The 19,600-nt window shown below is 43.3% G+C and overlaps 3 protein-coding genes across 16 annotated transcripts in view; all 3 read left to right on the top strand.

Moving 5' to 3' along the window:
* LOC120829765 (kinase suppressor of Ras 1) overlaps nucleotides 1-2,594 on the top strand; it is a 28,598-nt gene extending 26,004 nt beyond the window's left edge. For all 9 annotated transcript variants that reach the window (XR_013467048.1, XM_040194162.2, XM_040194228.2 and 6 more), the window contains 2 exons: nucleotides 28-163; nucleotides 339-2,594. Coding sequence is in view for 8 of the 9 variants with exons in the window: in XM_040194162.2 (XP_040050096.2) it covers nucleotides 28-163; nucleotides 339-476 (274 nt within the window). In the remaining variant the exon portion in view is untranslated. The remainder of the gene's footprint in view (nucleotides 1-27; nucleotides 164-338) is intronic.
* A 3,243-nt stretch (nucleotides 2,595-5,837) lies between these two features.
* Nucleotides 5,838-13,668, top strand: LOC120829868 (galectin-9). Its single transcript, XM_040194436.2, has 8 exons — nucleotides 5,838-6,132; nucleotides 8,856-8,944; nucleotides 9,477-9,684; nucleotides 10,059-10,178; nucleotides 10,333-10,608; nucleotides 11,132-11,220; nucleotides 12,303-12,459; nucleotides 13,190-13,668. The coding sequence occupies exons 1-8, from the start codon at nucleotides 6,097-6,099 to the stop codon at nucleotides 13,334-13,336; spliced, it is 1,122 nt and encodes a 373-aa protein (XP_040050370.2). The 5' UTR covers nucleotides 5,838-6,096; the 3' UTR covers nucleotides 13,337-13,668.
* Nucleotides 13,669-14,432: 764 nt separating this feature from the next.
* The window catches only part of myo18ab (myosin XVIIIA b), a 104,957-nt gene continuing 99,789 nt past the window's right edge, over nucleotides 14,433-19,600 (top strand). For 4 of the 6 annotated variants that reach the window (XM_040194098.2, XM_078098733.1, XM_078098774.1 and 1 more), the window contains exons 1-2: nucleotides 14,433-14,558; nucleotides 16,524-17,655. In XM_040194098.2, the coding sequence (XP_040050032.2) occupies nucleotides 16,633-17,655 (1,023 nt within the window). In that variant the 5' untranslated portion in view covers nucleotides 14,433-14,558; nucleotides 16,524-16,632. The remainder of the gene's footprint in view (nucleotides 14,559-16,523; nucleotides 17,656-19,600) is intronic. The other 2 variants (XM_078098705.1, XM_078098713.1) reach the window with 1 other exon arrangement.

Below are 19,600 nucleotides of genomic sequence, written 5' to 3' on the forward strand. Positions count from 1 at the left end.
TTCCTGAGCAGATGTTTTGATTTTCAGCACAATCTGGTACGAGCTGCAGGTTGGAGACTGGCCAATGACCAACCTGCCCGCAGAGACTAAAATCTGGCTAGTGGGCAGCAATGTGGGCGTTAAGAAGGTGCTGGCAGACGGCAACCTGGGCAAGGAGGTGACGGTAAGGCCGTCACATAGAACATAGAAGGACTGTCCTAGTTTGGGTCTGTGTGGAGCTTAGGGCGTGACACACTGCGCTTAATGTCTGCTTCATAACACAGTGATACCACAGCACCCAGAGGACTGGATCCCTTTTCCCCATCATAACAACAGCATTCCTCATTCCATGTCAACAGGAGATCCTGTCTACCTGCTGGTCCCATAAAGCCGATAACAGGCCCCCCTTCATCCTGCTGGCCGCCATGCTGGAGAGGCTCCCTAAGCTCAACCGCAGGCTGTCTCACCCCGGACACTTCTGGAAGACAGCCGAGTAGGTACAAGTAGGAAAGAGAGGGCACATTCCTGATCCAAGGTGGAGCATCCTGCAGCACCAGTTACACCAGCATTAAAGAAGGTCTCCATCCATCAGATCAGAAGGGAGGCTGCATCCATCAGATGTAGACGTCTATATTTTAACGTCACATAATGGAACTAGTTGTAAAAAACATTATGTTAAGAAATGTGATCATTTTGAAGCTGTCCTGCTGAGTAGTGAGTAATATAAACGTTGTATTTTGAGGAAGGATCTTGTGGGGCTCACATGCTCCTGTGCATGGGTGGAGTTATTGCTCCCTTTAAGCTTTCTTAGTGTTTTTTTAATAAAAATAGTGTTTTTCACAGTCAGCAGTATTTTCCTCTCTTCACCTCTCCATGCCGACTGATCCAGCTTTGCCTGTTTCCACGGTGTCTGATCTCTACGGTGTCCCTTCCATCCCACCACATACCCTCTGTCCCTGCCTCAGATTCCGCTCCTTGCTTCTGTCTCCTCACCCAGTTCTTCTCCCAGCAAAGGCTGTAGTATTATCATCTTAATCATAATTACTGCTGCACACTGTCCATACAGCAGCTGAGAGCCACAAGTGCGTATTCATAATTAAATCTAATATTGGCTTGAGGAAAAATTGACATAATCTTCACATCGCTTGGCTCTTGTGTTATTTGTTTAAGTTATATAGCGGGTCTATACATATGTCTGTTGCTTTAGCATTGCCTCTCTGAATATCGCCATGTTTCCATCATCTAAACGGCGGGTCACTTTATCTGAAGGCACCCTCCGATCATATTGTAACGGACTGACATGAACACTGACGAGGTTACACACACATTAAGAGTTTAAGAGTTAATGGATTTTTTCCCCTTACATTACTCGTATACTTTAAGTAGTTTTGAAACCAGTACTTTTATACTTTTACTTAAGAAAAAAGCTTGAGTTTGACTTCAACTTCAACAAAGTCTTTTTAAACCCTAGTGCCTATACTTCTCCTTGAGTAATGAATGTGAATATGTTTGACACCTCTGCTAGTGATCCTCATCTCTATTCAGTTTTGTTATCTTGATTTTGCACACAGAGTCCAATCTGATTAATTATATGCAGTACAAGCTCTGTATGCAGAGCTTTTGGACTGACAGGTGAGGCATGTCAGCCCAACTGACAGGATGTAGGATTTTGTTAAGGGCGAACAAGCAGAGGGTCACGTGACAAAGGAGTAGAAGCTATGTGTCGCAACAGGTAGTGGAAGAAGGACTCAAATGCAAAAACTGCTTTGTTAATCAAAATCAGAATGCCTGGGGGCAAAACACAGACAGGATAGGGACCAGAAACTCACAAACTCACGAACGCAGTGCCGTCCTTTTAAGAACAACATTCAATGACGCAACCAGGGATAAAAGAGACACATGGCTTAAATACACTGGGACAGTGCAGGTGATTGGACACGGGTGAAACAATCATGACGATCTGAGGCTACAATGAAACCTACGATGTAACATTCCTTCTGCCGGCTTGGTTGGTATGTTGGGCCCCATTGGATTGCTGTCGCTGTCACATGACATCCTGTTTTATCCGGTCATACGTCATTAGTGGATCAAAGAGCAAACCAAGGAGATGTACTGTAACTCGCTCACTGAGATTTAATCAGTGCGGTTTGTTCAGACTTACTTTTGAATAATGATGAGATGATGACTACTGGAAATAATAGCCAAAAATGTTTGGTATCGACACTTGTCTTTCCTATGTACACTCCAGTACAGCATCATGTTTTTGAGCAGGTTGTGCGTGTGTGTGTGTGTGTGTGTGTGTGTGTGTGTGTGTGTGTGTGTGTGTGTGTGTGTGTGTGTGTGAGAGAGAGAGAGAGAGAGACCGTGTATGGTATTTGCCCAGTGAATGTGTTGGGCTTCACCAGCATGGAATTGATCTATACATATATGTATATAGAGGGTTAGGGTCAGGTTTTCGATACACAGTGTTTGCACAAGGGTTTCGATTTAGATTTCCATTGGTACTTTACTCCCATTGATGAATAAAAAGTGTAAACTCTGTTGTTTCCGGTTATTTTGTACATAATGCAGTGATATTTTGAACAATTGAAGATATTAAAGCTGATCTCCATTGACTCTGCGTGCTCTTTTTCTTACAGAACCAAGGTGCAGATCATACAACCTTAATGTGCAGTCCATGTCGATGCACTGTTATGCAGTATAACATACCTAGTATACATGCAGGTAGTAAAGCACAAAGTGTTTACGAAATTCTGACAAGAAGGTGACTCAAATTACATTTAGGACAATTTACAAACAAATGGAAAATGAAGCGTCCGTTCTGACATTAATTTCTCATCAAAAACCTAAGGTTTATGTAAAGATCTAGTGCAGCAACACAAAGGCCATGTGGCTGTGTGAACAAATAGAGGAGCTCTGACAAATAGAGGAGCTCTGATAACACACACAAAGAGAGAGATTATCTCCCTTTGTGTGTGTGTGTTATCAGAGCTCCTCTATTTGTTCACACAGCCACATGGCCTTTTAGTGCATGTGAGCGTGAACAGAAGAACTGGCCCAACTTTTTTTCCCTACTGTAAAAAAAGTGATTTCCCCCGTTACCAACAAGGAAGTGAAAGGGGCCAGGAAGGCTGTGTTCACAAATGAAACTAAACCAACAATAAGGTGTGTTGCAGCGTACTTGTGGTCGCTCTTCACCTCTCTCTTGCTATCTCTCTTAATACCTGCTATTGTATAAAAAAGACTGTAAAAAGAATCCTTGTCTTTTACTGGTGAATAAAGAGCACCATCACCACAACATAGCACTTTCTTATTTGCATGTCATGTGACTGTTATCTGTGACTTCCTGGCAGCCCAGGCTACTTCTCTCCTGAGAAGTTTGGAACGCATTCCTAGACCTGTCTGATTTGGGTCATTTGATGGGGAACTGAACTTTCGGTATTTCCCACTCAAAAGCTTGCTCTCAAAAGTAGTTAAAGTACTGTATTCTGAATTGAAATTGTGGAAAATTATAAACAAACTGAAGACCCGGTTTATAAATTAATAAATGTTGATTTGTAACAATAAATACAATGCATTTATTGTACACCAGTATACAGCTATGATTCTGAAACAACGTAATCAATAAAGAAATGAGAACAGTGTAATACCACTGTAATTTTGAAACTGTAATCAATAGAACAATCACAATACACAGCCATGATTGTATTCGATGTAATGTAATCAACCAAAATGCATGTATGTTATATTTGATGCCACCCCTTACCACCCCTGCAGTTCGCCTACAAAGCCAACAGGTCTGCTGTCAATATGGCCCTCCACTTCCCCTCTTCTCTTCTCTCTGTACACTGTGATGTCTCGAGAGGTTCTCATCATGAGGTGAAGCGTGGGTGCAGAAAATAAAGACGATGATTCCAAAACTTAAAGTCTTATATTAATCTTACGTTATCAAAAAGCTCAACTTAATTCCTACAAAAAAATGTCGCTACAACAAAATATTCGACTATATACCTCATTGCACCACCGTATTCTGTAAAAACTCCAAATAACTAGTTAACTTGAACTCACCAGGAGACGTCTACATGTCCAGTGGCGTGGACACGGCCTTTGACACCTTTAATGACCTGTACAAATGCCTGTAGAAACCCATTGTACAAGATGTGTTGGGGGAAGCAAGAGACAGTTTCCTTCATTAAATACTTTTGTCTTCTGTCCGTCTGGAGTTTCGTCATTTGAACCCTCAAAATCCCACATGTTTAGGATTATCAGTGAAATATGTCCCCTTATGCATGACATTTTAGATCCTGAGAACAGAGACACAAGTAGAGAGACTTCTTTCTCTGCTCAGGTAGACCGTTCCCCTCTATAACTGTATATGATACCTGTTTGATAAGATATTAATGTTCGGAATGTTAAATATAGCTTCTCTAAAGACTTGTTAGAGGTTGTTATTTTTGTTTGATGCAGTTTTCTTTGTTTTCACTTTATAATAAATTCCTTAAAAGTTGAAACGATTCTTCTTATCAGCCATTTCGTTACCAGTTAACAATAGCTTACTGAGACTAACACTTCCTGTTTCTGCCGTGCTGGGGTTTCCTTATTTGGTACTTTGGACTTCAGTTCAATATCAGGCCTACAGTATAGTCAGTGTGTATATGGTAGCTCTGTGGCATTGTGGGTTATTCACACAAATACAACTCTGCTCTATTTGTTCACATGATGAGACCTCCTGTGCCCTGAATCTTTACAGCCAGGCTCTCTATTGTATCACATGAGTCATTCCAGGATGTTTAGCGAAAAAACAGACAGGACGAAGGAGGGCTTCTCAAATGGACATTGCGTAACCCACTCTGACAACACATCTCTTCCAGTATTGGTTGGGCAATCTTTCCACTGAACCTGTGATTCTTTTCAGTTACTTTCACTGCCGGCTTCTTATATCTGTCTGCACCATTGCATCATCTCAAGTAACCCCTTTATTAAAGTAGACGTGATGTTCATTGTCACTGTCAGTGTGTTTACATGATGGTATAATTCCAATATTTGCTTAGTCGGACTATGCTCTCTTTCGGGGCAAGTGCTATTATCCCAATATACATGGCAGTGAATAAATCGAATCATTGGCCGAAAGCATGTCATATCTGATACGATAGGTGGCGCTGTTTTCATTACAACTAGTTGTGATTCAGCCATTTCCGCTTGACCACTACCAACAACAACCAACAACAACAACATCAACATTACGAGAAAGCTGGCGAACGGAGAGCAAGGTGAAGCTACATCCCTCTACTATCTTTGCATGATGTTAATAGGAGTACAGCGAATGCGAATGGTGCTATTGGCTGATTTGATAACGGAGAGAAGACGCCGTTGGGATCTCAAGCATGCGCAAAGACGCAAAGTCCAGTTCCTCATCCGATTCACCGTTACATGCCGCAATAGTCGAACTATCAACTGGATCGGATCGAGTTATCCAGGGGTGTTAGTCGGATCGTAGTCGGACCGCACATAGTCGGACAAAGGTGTTTACATGAAACGGATTTCAGTCCCACTAAGCCAGTTATTGGAATCCATGTAACCACGCTGGGTGTTTCACATGCTCTGTGCTGTTAGAGCAGTGTCAATAAAGGTCTCAAAGGGATCCATGAAGATATGTGAATCTAATGGTGTCATCATGTTTGGTCTTTACCGGTCTTCGATATACTAAGCAAGACGTTTTCTTTGAAAAATGCACAATATATACGGAGTATAATAAAATAGCACAGCAGAACATAATACATGTAATTAAAGTGAAATAAAAGTATGTAGGCTACAGTGGGGTGGAATAGGTATAAATTAAGATATTTAATTACGACAGTGCAGTGGTTATTCAATTGAACGAGGATTTAGCTGTGGTTTGTTGGGACTGTAGCGGTTTCAGTTTAAACAACATGTATGAAAAAAAGTGCTTAACAAAAGCTGCACGACTGCCCTGATACAGTTGGTAGGAGGGCCCACTGGAAGAAATCGAAACTGAACTATGCAAAAGAAGCGTAGGTAGGAATAGTCAACCATTTGCGTCAGAATTGCGCCACGTTTCTACACCTCAGCTCAGCAGACGCAGTTCTACCCGGGACGATGGCTTTAAATCAGCAGCAACCTTTCTATAACCCAGTAAGTTATTCCGACTTTATCTTCCTGAGAAACGCTGCGATGGTCCCGCACGGGGTTACATGGGTCCGGCCTGGTACCGGTCTACCGGACGAGCTGCACGAGTCCTCACGTACCATCCAGATCGGTTCTTACATTCTATAAATAATTCCGAATATATCGACATTCTTCAACCTATTCAATTTACTGTTGTAAATGTACTGTTGTAAATGTACTGTTGTACATGTACTGTTGTAAATTGAATAGGTTGAAAAATGTCGATATATTCGGAATTAATATACAAAGAGAAGTGGCACAAAGAGAAGTGGCAGTTGAGGGGGGACTGTTAACAAATGCAGATCGTATCTCTGACAAAGTGAATATGAGGACAACCGTTAACATGCACGCGCAGACATGAATGCGTACTGCGGAATTTGTACAATTTAAATTGGCCAAGGAAATATTTAGCCCGAGGAATAAAAAAAAAACAAAAGCTTCATCGAAGCAGACAGGACACACAACCCATAATTAGTTGAGGGTGTACCTTTTGATAGTCCCTTTTACCGTAAAAAACATTAATCGAAAACACCGTTTTCCCCTTTTGAAACCAAAAGTGGTAAAACGGTAGTGGGCAGCAATCCGTGTATCATTCGTTCTTTCGTTTTTCAATTGATAAACCAAAAACCAACACGATTCCTTTTTCCGTTATTCAAGTGAAAAACCAAGTCGAAAAACGGGCCACTGGAAAAGTTTGTGACCCGGACCCATTTCCGCCACACAAAAAGGGTTAGAACAGGGGTCTCAAACTCAAATCAGCTGCGGGACAGATGCAGCCCACTTCAACCGAACGCGGGCCAGACTAGCGTCCGAACGGCATGGTCGACAATAACACAACTTAACACTCACTTTCAAAAGCAGTCATTGAACCCCACCCTGGGGGATCGGTCCGAATGAGACTACAACACTAGTCCTCCTTTAACTCAGCGGGGGAGACCTAAGGTCACGTGACCGTGGAATTCCTTTATAGCCAAACGTGAAGTTACGTGAATCGAAGCTGCGTAGTAATGGACGGAGACGCTCGTCGGTGACGTCAGATGCTTCATGTGTTGTTAGTGTGAGTCGTAAAGGAAAACTTTATTAAACGAGCGATGCTAACGGTTAGTCACATGATCACCTGCGCGAAAGAGGGCAGGAAACTGAATTTCACCCTCCTGCTCTCTGCACCTCGGCCGACACACACGACCCGCCCCCCATGTCAGTCACATGCATGCCACGTTCACTGGACAAGCACACAGTAGGAAACCAGAACATCATAACATGTCCCACACAGCAGCTGACAGTGGGGTTACAGTATAAAACTTGCGGGCCGCACTAACATTACACTTTCATATTAAGGATGGGGCCACAAAATATCGTCCCGAGGGCCGCAATTGGTCCGCGGGCCGCGAGTTTGAGACCCCTGGGTTAGAAAGTCGAAATTATGACCTCAAGATATGCGCATGCGCAGGATCTTTGCAGCTGGATGTTGACATCACTATGGTCTAAATTATCTTCGGTATTTCCGAGATAAATCCAACCTATAGAGAGATAAAATACGTCCCGTGTGGTATTTATTCCGTAGCAGTCGTGATTAGTAAAGTCCAGACCAGTCCAGTCCATGAACCCCCCAAACAACATGAAATGAACATAATTAATAACATCTGTAATAAAAGATAAATAACTTAACCAGTTAAATATAATCAAATCTATGGTAATACACGTATTCTGCCACCTACTGGTGAAGATGTGAACACGTTACTCTGCGTCTCCTTGTACTGAACCATGAGCAACCAGTGTGCTACTGTTGCTAACACACATCCCATCGGACCAGGATTATTTATTTGCATTGATTAATGAACTTTTCTTCTAATGTTACTCTGGTAACCGCATGCATCGCTTTCTAGCATACAAACATTCCATTGCGTTGACTCTTACTGTGAAAATCTACGTACTTCCGTTTTAGCGGCTACGCCTCGTATAACCCCAAAAGGGTACAGAAAATAATAAAGTTTGATGCACAATGGAAAATCACAAAACAGCGATGTAAAATCATTCTTTATAATTGTTTAATCCATAAAATACTTAAAAACACGTCTAAAATGTCTTGTCCTAAATTAACTAAAAACTGGGTCTAAGTAGATGCCACAGGAAGGGAGACATACTGCATTAAGTATAAATGTAATTCAAACACATAATAATAAAATGTTTAGTCCCTGTGGAACCTTTAACTGGTTAGGTCATGGAAGCTTAAAATGGTCCAAAATACACGGTTCAGTTAGACTCGATCCTAACTGAACCGTGTATTAAGAACCATTGTGTCTAACTGTTAGACAGAACTGAGACGCTGCAGGTATGTGCAGCGAGAATGGTTTAATGTGTAAGTCGAGAGAGTGAACCAGTTCAAACCGCCGGTCAAACCATATGGGAGGTTCATAATGAGTCGTCAGTGGTCGTCACACACAATGCAGGTGTGTCTGCACATGTGCACCTTAAGAATAGCATGACGATTGAATGTAGGCTCAGGCCGTAGGAAGCACCCTACTTAACACGTCCACTGATGGACTTAATCATGCTATTTCCTCCCAACAGTCAATGTAATCTAAATTGCCAAATATCCTACATCATAAATGTGCCTGAGGAGGGTCTATAGCAGAAATAAGAAGCATAGTGAGTGCTGCTGTTTACCTGTTCAGCCTTGTCCCTCGTAGATAATCCCCTTCACTGGATCCATCCATGGGGGTCTGCAGGAGGGGAAGTCCATCAGCATCAGTGGACGAGTCATGCCAAGAGCCGATAGGTCAGACTGCACTTTTTATCAATTCTCTGTGCAGTTAATGTTTTATAAAACGTGCTGGGTGTATTGTTAGTAATATCTTTAGAAGTAGAACATGGTTATTTGTCACAAGCACATATTATGCTGAATTAATTGCATTAATCTGTGCATAGCCCCAATTTAGGCTTTTTTTGTAAAAAAAAAAAAACGCTCCGTGCAGGTCAAACAGTCCTTGAGGCATTATGAACAAGTGCAACATTTGCAAAGCTGTGTACAAGACAACCTAATCTCATTTACTCACTTGCTCTGGGGATTTTGACTGTTTCACATTGTCTTCATCAGCTTATAGTTTTTGCTCAGTTGCATGTATTATTTGCAGGTATCTACATGTGCTTTTATTACTATCAACACATTGCTTCATAGTGCCACTAGTGGTTCCTAAAAAAAGTTTGCTCCTGTTTATTTTTTGGGTAGCACGAAACGTAAATATATTCAATCTATTTAATAACAATTGTTTGTTGTAGATCACTAAGCACTGTCTTGGATTTGTCTCCAGGTTCCATGTGAACCTGCAGTGTGGTTCCGGGCCCAAAGCAGACATTGCTCTCCACTTGAATCCTCGGTATGATACCACTCCTGGTTATGTGGTGACAAACTCTTTCCAGGCTGGCAGCTGGGGGAGTGAAGAGAGGAAGCCCAACTCCCCATTCCCTGCTGGCTGTACCTTCAGCCTCAGCATCACTCTGTCCCGTGATTCCTACCAGGTCGGACTTCTGAAAATAAGCAACTTTGTGCACAACTCCAGAAACTGAATGCGGGCAGGGCATTTACAAATACTCTTCTCTCCTTAGTGAATGCAAACAGGTCATTTTGAATTCTGCAAGTTATAGTACAGAGATGATTATGCAAAGAATAATTAAAACACAGTTTGTTCTCAAGTTTGAGAGATCAGCAAATTTAATTAATTATTTTGGATCGCTCATAGTATTAGGGAAGGGGGAAGGAAGGCAAAGAATGGCATTGATTGAGCTAGCTTTTAACACGTTTAAAACACAGTTGTTAGGTTTTTATGAATTTTTGTATTTTTGTAATTTGTATTTTCACAACTCCAATTTTGTATCCAATATTTTTTCTCCAGCTGAACATCAATGGCTCCCACTTCATGGAGTATAGACACCGTATCCCATTTCACCGGGTGGACACCATCGTAGTAGCTGGGAAAGTGGAAATTTCCTCTATTGCCTTCCAGATTCCTATGGTGAGCATGTTTACCAGAAATAAGTATGGCACTCGTTGTGTTTTTGCAAAAAATAACAAACCTAATGCACAATTCCACTTAGTCAGTGACCAGCTTGATCAAAGGATGAAGGATGATGACAGTGTCTTTCTTCTGTGTTTCATTCCCTGGACAGCCGGCGTTTGTCGCCCAGCCTGTGTTTGGCGCACATGTAGCCTTTCCCACCAATGCTGCCTTCCCTTCTTATCCGGCGGCTCCACCGCAGTTTGGATTCCCCTCGCAGCCAGGTGTCCCCTACCAGCCTGGATTCCCTTCCCAGCCCGGATTCCCCTCCCAGCCCGGATTCCCCTCCCAGCCCGGATTCCCCTCCCAGCCCGGATTCCCCTCCCAGCCCGGATTCCCCTCCCAGCCCGGATTCCCCTCCCAGCCCGGATACCCATCTGCCATGCCTGTGAGTATCAGGCAGGGTTGCGTTAGCACTCCTAAAGCCATTTTAGGGTTGTATTCAGTAATTTACATAAAACGGGACATAAATGAAATAAATAACGAAAGTAAAGAAGTTCGCCATGACATGATCGATTAAAAAATAGAGAAATGGTTTGAGGTGAACGTGATTTTCAGAAATACCATATACTGGGCTGAGTATTGAGCTAGAAGAGAGAGAGAATAATCATGGGCCCATACAAAATGAGAATCAGGAAAACAGGCCTCTAAAAGTGGTTTAACACTTCCTGAAAAACAAAAAAACAACTGCTGCTGCACTGCTCTCCACAGACACACACTTTTCAAGTGTGGTGCTTCCTGATGCTTTCGTTTTATGGTTTAAATGGTCAAATTAACTATCAAAAGGTACATAGACCTTGCAGCAGTTTTATCTTTAATCTATCAACAAACTATACTCTTCAGTAATTGAATAATTTTAAAACAAGAACGTATATCTGTGTAATTCATTCTCCCGTTCCGTGTTTGTGCAGGCTGTTCCATATAAGAGCCCCATTGGGGGTGGACTTACATCTGGAAGGACCATCACTATCAAGGGGAAGGTTCTCCCCAATGCCACAAGGTCTGACACTGTTTATATAAAAAGATAAAACGTCCCCTAGAGACGGAGGACTGCGTACGTTGAGTGCTTAAGAAAAAGAAGGATAGACGTCTGTGTCTAAACTTAATGTCTGTGCCTAGACGTAGTCTAGACACTGTGCTAAGACATACCCTATACTCTACCTGGACATTTAAATGGACTGTACATGTATATCTCTTTTCTGTTTCCCCGAACTCCAAAGAGTTTTTACACTACATATCATCATTCACCCATTCTCACCCATTCATACACTGGTAACAGTGTACAGTGTATACACATGCACAGTTCCCATCAGTAACAAACAAAAACATTAATAAACATAATAGTTACAGGAGCAATGTTGTTGGGATTAAGTGTCTTGCCCACGTGTATTTGATAATATCTTATTAGGTTTTTTAGGTACTTATGCATAAAATAATTGTTTTTGTACTTAAACAGTTGTAGAACAAGAATAGAGACACTTATTGACTTTCTATTGCAATTTTACAATATCAAATTCTTATGAGGAGGATAAAATAATGCACTGGCAAGTGCCTTCAATTAGGTCAATTAATCACAGAAATATGTCTTTTAAATAAAATAACTGGAGTTAATATAACATCAGCTGCAGCCTAATATCTTGAAAAGAGTAAACAATTGTATTTAAGTCATTTTTCCCTTACAGCCATCAAGGGTAGCACCTGAAGATACAAAGTAAGAATATATGCTCAGATACTATTTGAATGAACAACAAGAGAAAAGTACAACTCACAACCCTGTCTGTGATCAGTTCGTTATCGCGCATGATGCAATTTATTACGCACTTCTGGTGTGAGTTGTCCAATATAACAATATACTAGAATAGAACCAGATTCCAGAGCTTCGAGATACACCGTAACCATCAGACACATCAGATCACATGAGTGTTTTCATTGTGCAGGTAGTCTTACCCGTAACCATAAACTGAGATTTAATAGTAAAATTACTACCAATACTGTTTGCGTTGTAAAGACTGAAAAGGCATCCATGCAGGAGGCCCAGTGTAGTGTGATGTCACTCACTCTTTCCTGTCTGTTTCCTCTCAGATTCAGTGTGAATCTGAGCTACCCCTCTGGCATCGCTCTGCATTACAATCCACGTCTAGACGAGAATGTCGTGGTTCGAAACACCAAACAGGGCGAGCAGTGGGGCCCAGAGGAGCGTGGCGGAGGGATGCCCTTCCACCGTGGGAAGCCTTTCCTGGTATGGCTGCAAACACGCCACTTATTGTTCACACTCACCAGGTGGTACTCCGTCACTGAGCTAGGCGCTGTTGTCTACATCCGTGGATTCAGAGAGCATTCACTCTCTTGGCTCTGTACATCATTCCATGATGTAAATTGGGTCTATACATCATACATACATCATGATGTATAGAGCCAAACCTTGCATGCTAGCTTCATATGTTTCACATCCGTCAAGCCAAGTGGAGGGGGAAGGAGTGTGTTACCAGGCGGAGGCCATTCGGATGTACGCGTTCATGGCTTTTTTTTAACAGAGGAGAAGGTTGATCAAAGACTAACTGATGCTGAACTAAAAAAGTGGCATTATTGTACTTGGATGTTTTCATTTGTGGTGAAGCAATAACAAACTTTAAAAAAGTACTGAGGACACAGATATACTAACGTAGGAAGGATTCACACTGTAGAAATATCTTTCTTTTTTTGGCTAATGGCATTATGTGACAGATTTTCCGAACTCTAAAATCTTGCAAGAAGACTACATCATTTAGGGTCACACCTATCCATATTCCAAGTTTCAGAAGGTGGCTCACTTTATTTTGTGGTCCACCTCCTTCCAGACTGGAGTCAGATATGCCTAAAAGACACTATGTGGCAGTAAAAAAGACACTGTGGCAAGTTTGTTAGTTTTCCAGATGTCATGGAGGCTCTTCAAAGTATGTGATCCCAAAATGCCCTGGTTTTCTTTCCAGCTGACTATCGGCTGTGAGAAACAGTCCTTCAGGATTTTGAACAACGGGATGCTGGCACACGACTTCAAGCATCGTTTCACTCACCTCCAACGCATCGACACCCTGGAGATCAACGGAGACGTCAGCCTGACCTCCGTACAGTTGTAGAGATCCAGGACCTGTGGATGCTCTTCATTATCATATACCCAGAATGCCGCCTATTACAAAAACTATTGCGTTTATTAATGAATCATTTCTACTTGACATATACTTTATATATAAGTAAAAATGTCTGTATGATTATATCCTGTACTCTTGCAACTGGGGAAACCCACTAACATTTATCAGGTGAAGCTGAAAAGTGAATTAGTCAGTAGTACACACACTTAATTCAGACGGCAACCAGAAGAGGTCCAACAGAAGATTAGTCGCCATCTAAAAAAGTGTTGAAACTACAATGTTTGTTAAACGTTGAAATTAAAGTAGAATATTGCAACATGTGTTTCGGTGTGATGTCTTCTTCCCTGGTTGAACTTGATAAGATAAAAAAGGAATAAAATGAACAATTAAACACCTGGGACTCCAGCAATGTCCTCCCCAGTCCTCCCTGGAAAGAACCCACCTCTGGGACAGGCTCGCTGGCCCACTATGGCATTGTAAGTTTATCTATATATAAATAAAATAGCAATAGAATTAACTTAATTTATGTGCAAACAACATATTTCCCCACATTTAACAGCAGCATCGTCATTTTTATAATCATAGTTTTTTTATCTGATTATTTTCACATGATCAGGGTGGGCGTTCTAAGTATCTTGTCAGTTTAGTGGGCTTCATACGGCCGCTAGTATCTTAGGACACTCCACAGACTGGGGTCTCTCTTCAAGGCCAACCATAGTGTTTGTAAACCACAGGACCTCCTTACCTTTTTTGGGCTGATGTCTTGGTGGTTCCGTCGCCTGTTCCAGCTGCAACAGACTTGCCCCTGACTTGAGCTTTACACCAGTACCACATCTGCCCATCTATATCTCTGTTGGGGCGTGGTTAGAACACAGTGTCGGTTCCGCTAGATTTATTTTTTATTTTTTTGTGTTATCCTTACAAGTTGTTTAAAATTGTTATTGTTATCATTTTGTTTTATATTTTTTGACCGGTGTGTGTGTGTGTGTGTGCCTGTGTGTATGGGTTAGTGATGGTCCGCCCGTCAGGCTGCGATTGCAGCGCTTGTCCGGCAGGGGTCGCTGGTTGACCAGCTTTTGTTGCTGCACTGAACCTTCAGAGCAGGGCTGGGAGCAGCCGGCTATGATAACGTTAGCTAAAAGCCAGTCTGCGGCTTCTGTCCCTTCTGATCCAGCTGAGCTGCACCCAGTGTTTTCTGTGCTGGAGAACAGTGAGTATTCCTTTTTGGAAATAAATATGTGTGATTGAAGTGACGGGACACTTTTTGTTTGAAGACAGCAGTGTTGAGTCAAGCGGTCAGTGGGGCTGGAACATTCTCACAGGATCCCAGTGCGTTGTTCCAGGGTTTGCTTCACCAAAAATGAGGGCAAAGAACTAACGTTAAGGCTGTGACTACAGCAAATGAGGCTATTCAAGTTAGCTAGCAAGACGACTCACTGGGAAGTGTAACAACAACTTAATGCATTACTTTCGGTTTGTGTTTTTTTTAGTTTGAGGAGGAATAAAAACGCAAAAATGTGTAATTAGGTAACGATATCCGCACAAGCGAAATCGGTAGCCCGGCTAGCTAATGTAGCCGAAAAGCTACACCTACATTAGCCCTGTCATTGTTTTCGTCCCCTTGCTGCCCATTGAATGCGAGGCTGAGCTGTGAAATGCTGCTTTGTGTCCGTTAGTGGGCCAGTTGTGTAGATGAAAACAGAAATAAACAGCGGGCACTGTGGGGACCCCCAGCTTCTTATTGGCAGGACGTGACGCCAATGTCCATCCAACGTAAGAGCTGTCCCTTCACGGCGGACCCGCCATCGGTTAAACACCAGAAAGTCCCCGAGACCTTTCGGAAACCTGGTGGTGGTCGGTCAGACTGGTTGTTGATGATCACCGCTGCATTCTGGGAGGTTTTGTCCTGTTCCCGGAGCTCTGGGCTCTTAGTGTGTTGTGACCTGTGTTGAGTTGTCAGGGCTGATGTTGACCTGTGACCCCTTCTGGCCGTGAGTACAGCGTAACAGCCTCCGTCCCAGTGAGAGGAAGAGGCGTTTGTTCTGCACGCAGCCCTTGTTGACCTCTCCGTGTGTCACAGCTGCTCATGAGAACCAGGGCAGCAGTGGATGTGCTTGTGCCCCTTTGTGGCAGATAGTTCCTAATTTTTGATGGTTGGGAGAGTTCAAGATGAGGCCAGGAATGTGTTTCCCAACTAAGCTCCTCCAATGGGCCTCTGTCATATAGGAATGTTGGAGGTCTATACTTTACAGAGCCGGCTACACATGTAGACAGGCTGTGCGACACTGTCTTGCAAAGTAAATGTGTACGAAATATTCAAAAGCCAGATGCTAGTGGGATGCAACAGTAGAGCAGTTAATATTCTTGTCACTTCTGTCAGAAGTAATTACCCATTGTTAATTCTTTACGTTAGATATGGGAATCGGGAATTGGGATTCATTATCAAAATGATTGGTGATATATTTAGTGTCGGTGAGATTACATATATTATTTCTAGTGCTGGGCAACGATAAGAATTGTTAATCGCATGAATCTCTGTGGTTAGTCGGGATTAATCGCATTGCGATGCGCAAAATTCAATAATGAATTCAAAAGTTGTGTATTGCAAACTTTATTCATGCAACACTTTAAATAAATAACATGCTTTTTAAAAGAAGTATGTACACAGTAGAATTTGAAATATGTGTTGTAAATCTCTCAAAAGTTAATTAAATAAGAAATAATTTAATCAAATATAGAACCTTTTAAGACTGCCAAGGCAATAAAGTTACCCTCAACAGCCATGACATTATAACAGGCAAGTTAACATGACTTGTCATGTCATAGCTGTCTGTTTTATTTTTTCTTAGCAGATCCCAGCATAAATGTTTCTTTTATCAGGGAAAAGCATAAACATCTATCAATAATCTATCCATCCACCAATAAATGATGGTCAGTAGCATGTGTCCCTGGTCAAGTACTCAGCTGGGATCTACTGCGCAGGGACTTTTTATTCTTGGAAGTCCATGTTTGTTCTGGATTCACTTTTCACAAAAAGAAAAATTTAAAAACGGTGTAACCGTGCGATTATATAATTGTCTGCAAATATTTTATATTCAATAATGTATGGGTGTATGAGTTTGTCCAGCTTCAGATTTCCCTTTTAACACACTGCCTTCCTTGTCTCTTTCCTTAGGGGACTCGTCCCTGTTGGTCACAACAAAAGCACCTGTGAAGTGGACCTCCGTCTCTGTATGACAAAATAGAGCCTCAGTGGACAGAAACTCAGCGTTCCGCTTGTCACCATGTTTAACCTGATGAAAAAGGATAAGGAGAGGGATGGCAGTAGGAAGGAGAAGAAAGATAAAAAGGAGAGGATGTCTGCAGCAGAGCTGCGCAGCCTGGAGGAGATGAGCATGCGGCGCGGCTTCTTCAACCTAAAGAGGGAAGCCAAGCGGGAGTCCAAGACCAAGCTGGAGATTTCTAATCCAATTCCCATCAAGGTGGCCAGCAGCAACGAGCACACCCTCACTGATATTGAGTCAGAGGGGTTGAGTAACCGCAGCAGCATGGTCCTGGATGACCAGCTCAGCGCCGCCAGCTCCACTGACGACCTGAAGGGCGAGGGTGGAGGGGGACACGACGGCCATCGCAGCTCAGTACGGGACCGCGTGGCTCAGTTCGGTTCTATTGCCAAGACCAACTCTTCGCAGGTGGGTCAGATGATGAAGCGTTTCTCCTTCTCTCAGAGGAGCAAAGAGGAGAGCCCATCGGAGGGCTCCACCCCCTCGGGCCAGAACTCTGCTGCCCCTTCCCCGCAGGTGGAGAGCAAAGTGTTCAGCATGCTCCGCACCCACAGCCTAAAGCAGCAGCCAACGGAAGTGGCAGCCGTCCGAAAAGTTTGCATCCCTGAAGTGGTCGCAAAGGCCTTTCCTGGACAGCTGCAGCTGCCCGTTGTGGTCGCCCCGAGCGTACCGGAGATCCGTGAGCTGGAGCTCCAACGCCGCAACACGGGTGACTTTGGCTTCTCTCTACGTCGCACCACAATGCTGGACCGCAGTCCCGACGGAGGAGTCTACAGGCGCGTGGTCCACTTCGCCGAGCCAGGCGCCGGCACCAAGGACCTGGCACTGGGGCTGGTGCCGGGAGACCGGCTGGTGGAGATCAACGGACGGAACGTGGAGAACAAAAGCCGTGACGAGATCGTGGAGATGATCCGCCAGTCGGGGGACGCGGTGAGGCTGAAGGTGCAGCCCATCCTGGAGCTGAGCGAGCTGAGCCGCTGCTGGCTGAGGAACACCGAGGGGCTGCGCCGGGAGGCCCGACATGTAAGCAACTCGGACCTTTTTTACGCACTAACAGACTCTCTTTGGCACGGGGCCTTTTTCCATGTCTTACCATCTCAAATGTTTTCTCCCGTTTTTTCCAAGGTGTAGTTTCAGAAACCTTTTCCCTGGTTCTGTAAAAAGCGTGTTTGTCCACTTTCTAAAACGTCATATCTCAAGGTCTGATCATGATTTATGTCGCTGGTGGGAGAGTGCTCACAATTGTTGCTGATTGCAATGGAACTTTTAAAGTCTTATCCCGCAGCTTGTTGAAGGAGACAAACTGAAGGCTACATAGCTAGTTAGTGTTTAAACAGATTTATAGGTCGAGCACCACGACTGTCAATGTGCCCTCTTCCTTTTGATATGAGGACTACAGCGGGTTTCTTTACTTGCCTCTCGGGCCCTTTGCTGTAGTGCAGACACTGTGGCAGCCCGACAGATGTCAATCAAACACACAGATCCTTTGTGCCTGTGTGTGTTTTCTGCTGGACTTGGGGTTAACACAAATTGAACTGCACCTCACCTCAGTCTAGTCTCCTTCGCAGATCTGATTACCGGTTCATTTTCTCTTTTCCCGGTATCAGACATGCAGCTTTACTTAGCTGAGCACTGCGATGCCTCTCAGGGGCATTTGGGTTCTGATTTGGAATGCTTTTTCTCAGACATTGTATCTAAGCATCTGATCGGGATGGGTAAGAGTCAAAGCCCCCCACTGCCCCGCAGGTTTTCCAGCACAGAGTTTCCACGCGTCCTGGAAAACATTTGACGAGTTGTTAGTGAAAATACATATCACTGAAAATAATCCTTTAGCTCACCTCACACTATCAGAAAATAATATCAACCAAAAGAGTAGCCTATGGGGCAGAGTACTCTGAGCAGCGTAATCTCAGTTATGATGTAGAAACTGTAAGCAAACTTCATATTACATCACATCGTGGCACATGCAGGGAGGAGGATGTTACATAATAACTCGTTTTAAATAACTAGAATAATGCTAAACTGGTTAGCATGTGTAAATCAATGGCTTAAATTGACTTTTTTGCTAGCTTGTTGTGAGGTTTGGGATTCAACTCTGGTTAGGAGCTGTGTATTTTTATGGTTGGTGATCGTGAGAGTTGCATAATAATAATAATAATAAAGGGTCAAAGCACTGGTTGCCATTTAAATACTAGCTGCCATTACATTTTATTTATGAAGTATGTGACACAAAAGGGGGGCGGCACGGTGGCGTGGTGGTTAGCACTGTCGCCTCACAGCAAGAAGGTCCTGGGTTCGATTCCGCCCAGTGGCCTTTCTGTGTGGAGTCTGCATGTTCTCCCTGTGTCTGCGTGGGTTCTCTCCGGGTTCTCCGGCTTCCTCCCACAGTCCAAAGACATGCTCTGGGGATCAGGTTAATTGGGGACTTTAAATTGCCCATAGTGGTGTGAATGTGGGTGTGAGTGGTTGTGTGTCTCTGTGTTGCCCTGCGATTGGCTGGCGACCAATCCAGGGTGTACCCCGTCTATCGCCCGAAGTTGGCTGGGATGGACTCCAGCCCCCCCGCGACCCTGTGTGCAGGATAAGCGGTTTGACGATGGATGGATGACACAAAAGGTTGACCTGTTGTTGCAGTTGCTCACAGTGGTTGTAACTCACTAGGTGAAAGACTCATCTTAATATTACAGGAGCTAACGGTGCGATACACAAGTCGACTCTGGCTTTGATTTGTACATTTAAGTTAGAAAAGTGTAGGTTACTAATCTTGTAATTGGGGTTCAGGCTCCAATAGGTTTTGTAACTCATGAGAAAAAAATAGATGAACTACAGGGTGATCCCCGTCCATCATACAGGGTCATCAAAATGCTCTAAATCGCCCACACTATATTCTATATTTATATCTCATCTTGTGTATGCATGTTCCTCTCTTTAGATAAACCCTAATCCTCAGCTCTTGCACTATGCACTT

This window comes from Gasterosteus aculeatus, chromosome 1 (assembly GCF_964276395.1).
Source record: "Gasterosteus aculeatus chromosome 1, fGasAcu3.hap1.1, whole genome shotgun sequence".
NCBI lineage: Eukaryota > Metazoa > Chordata > Actinopteri > Perciformes > Gasterosteidae > Gasterosteus > Gasterosteus aculeatus.

Bases quoted from the DNA above. Each gene is read 5' to 3' on its own strand.
- LOC120829868 (XM_040194436.2), top strand. From the start codon at position 6,097: ATGGCTTTAAATCAGCAGCAACCTTTCTATAACCCA. The intron at 6,133-8,855 runs GTAAGTTATTCC...TGTCCCTCGTAG, and splicing joins AGCAACCTTTCTATAACCCA to ATAATCCCCTTCACTGGATC. The intron at 12,460-13,189 runs GTATGGCTGCAA...TTTTCTTTCCAG, and splicing joins ACCGTGGGAAGCCTTTCCTG to CTGACTATCGGCTGTGAGAA.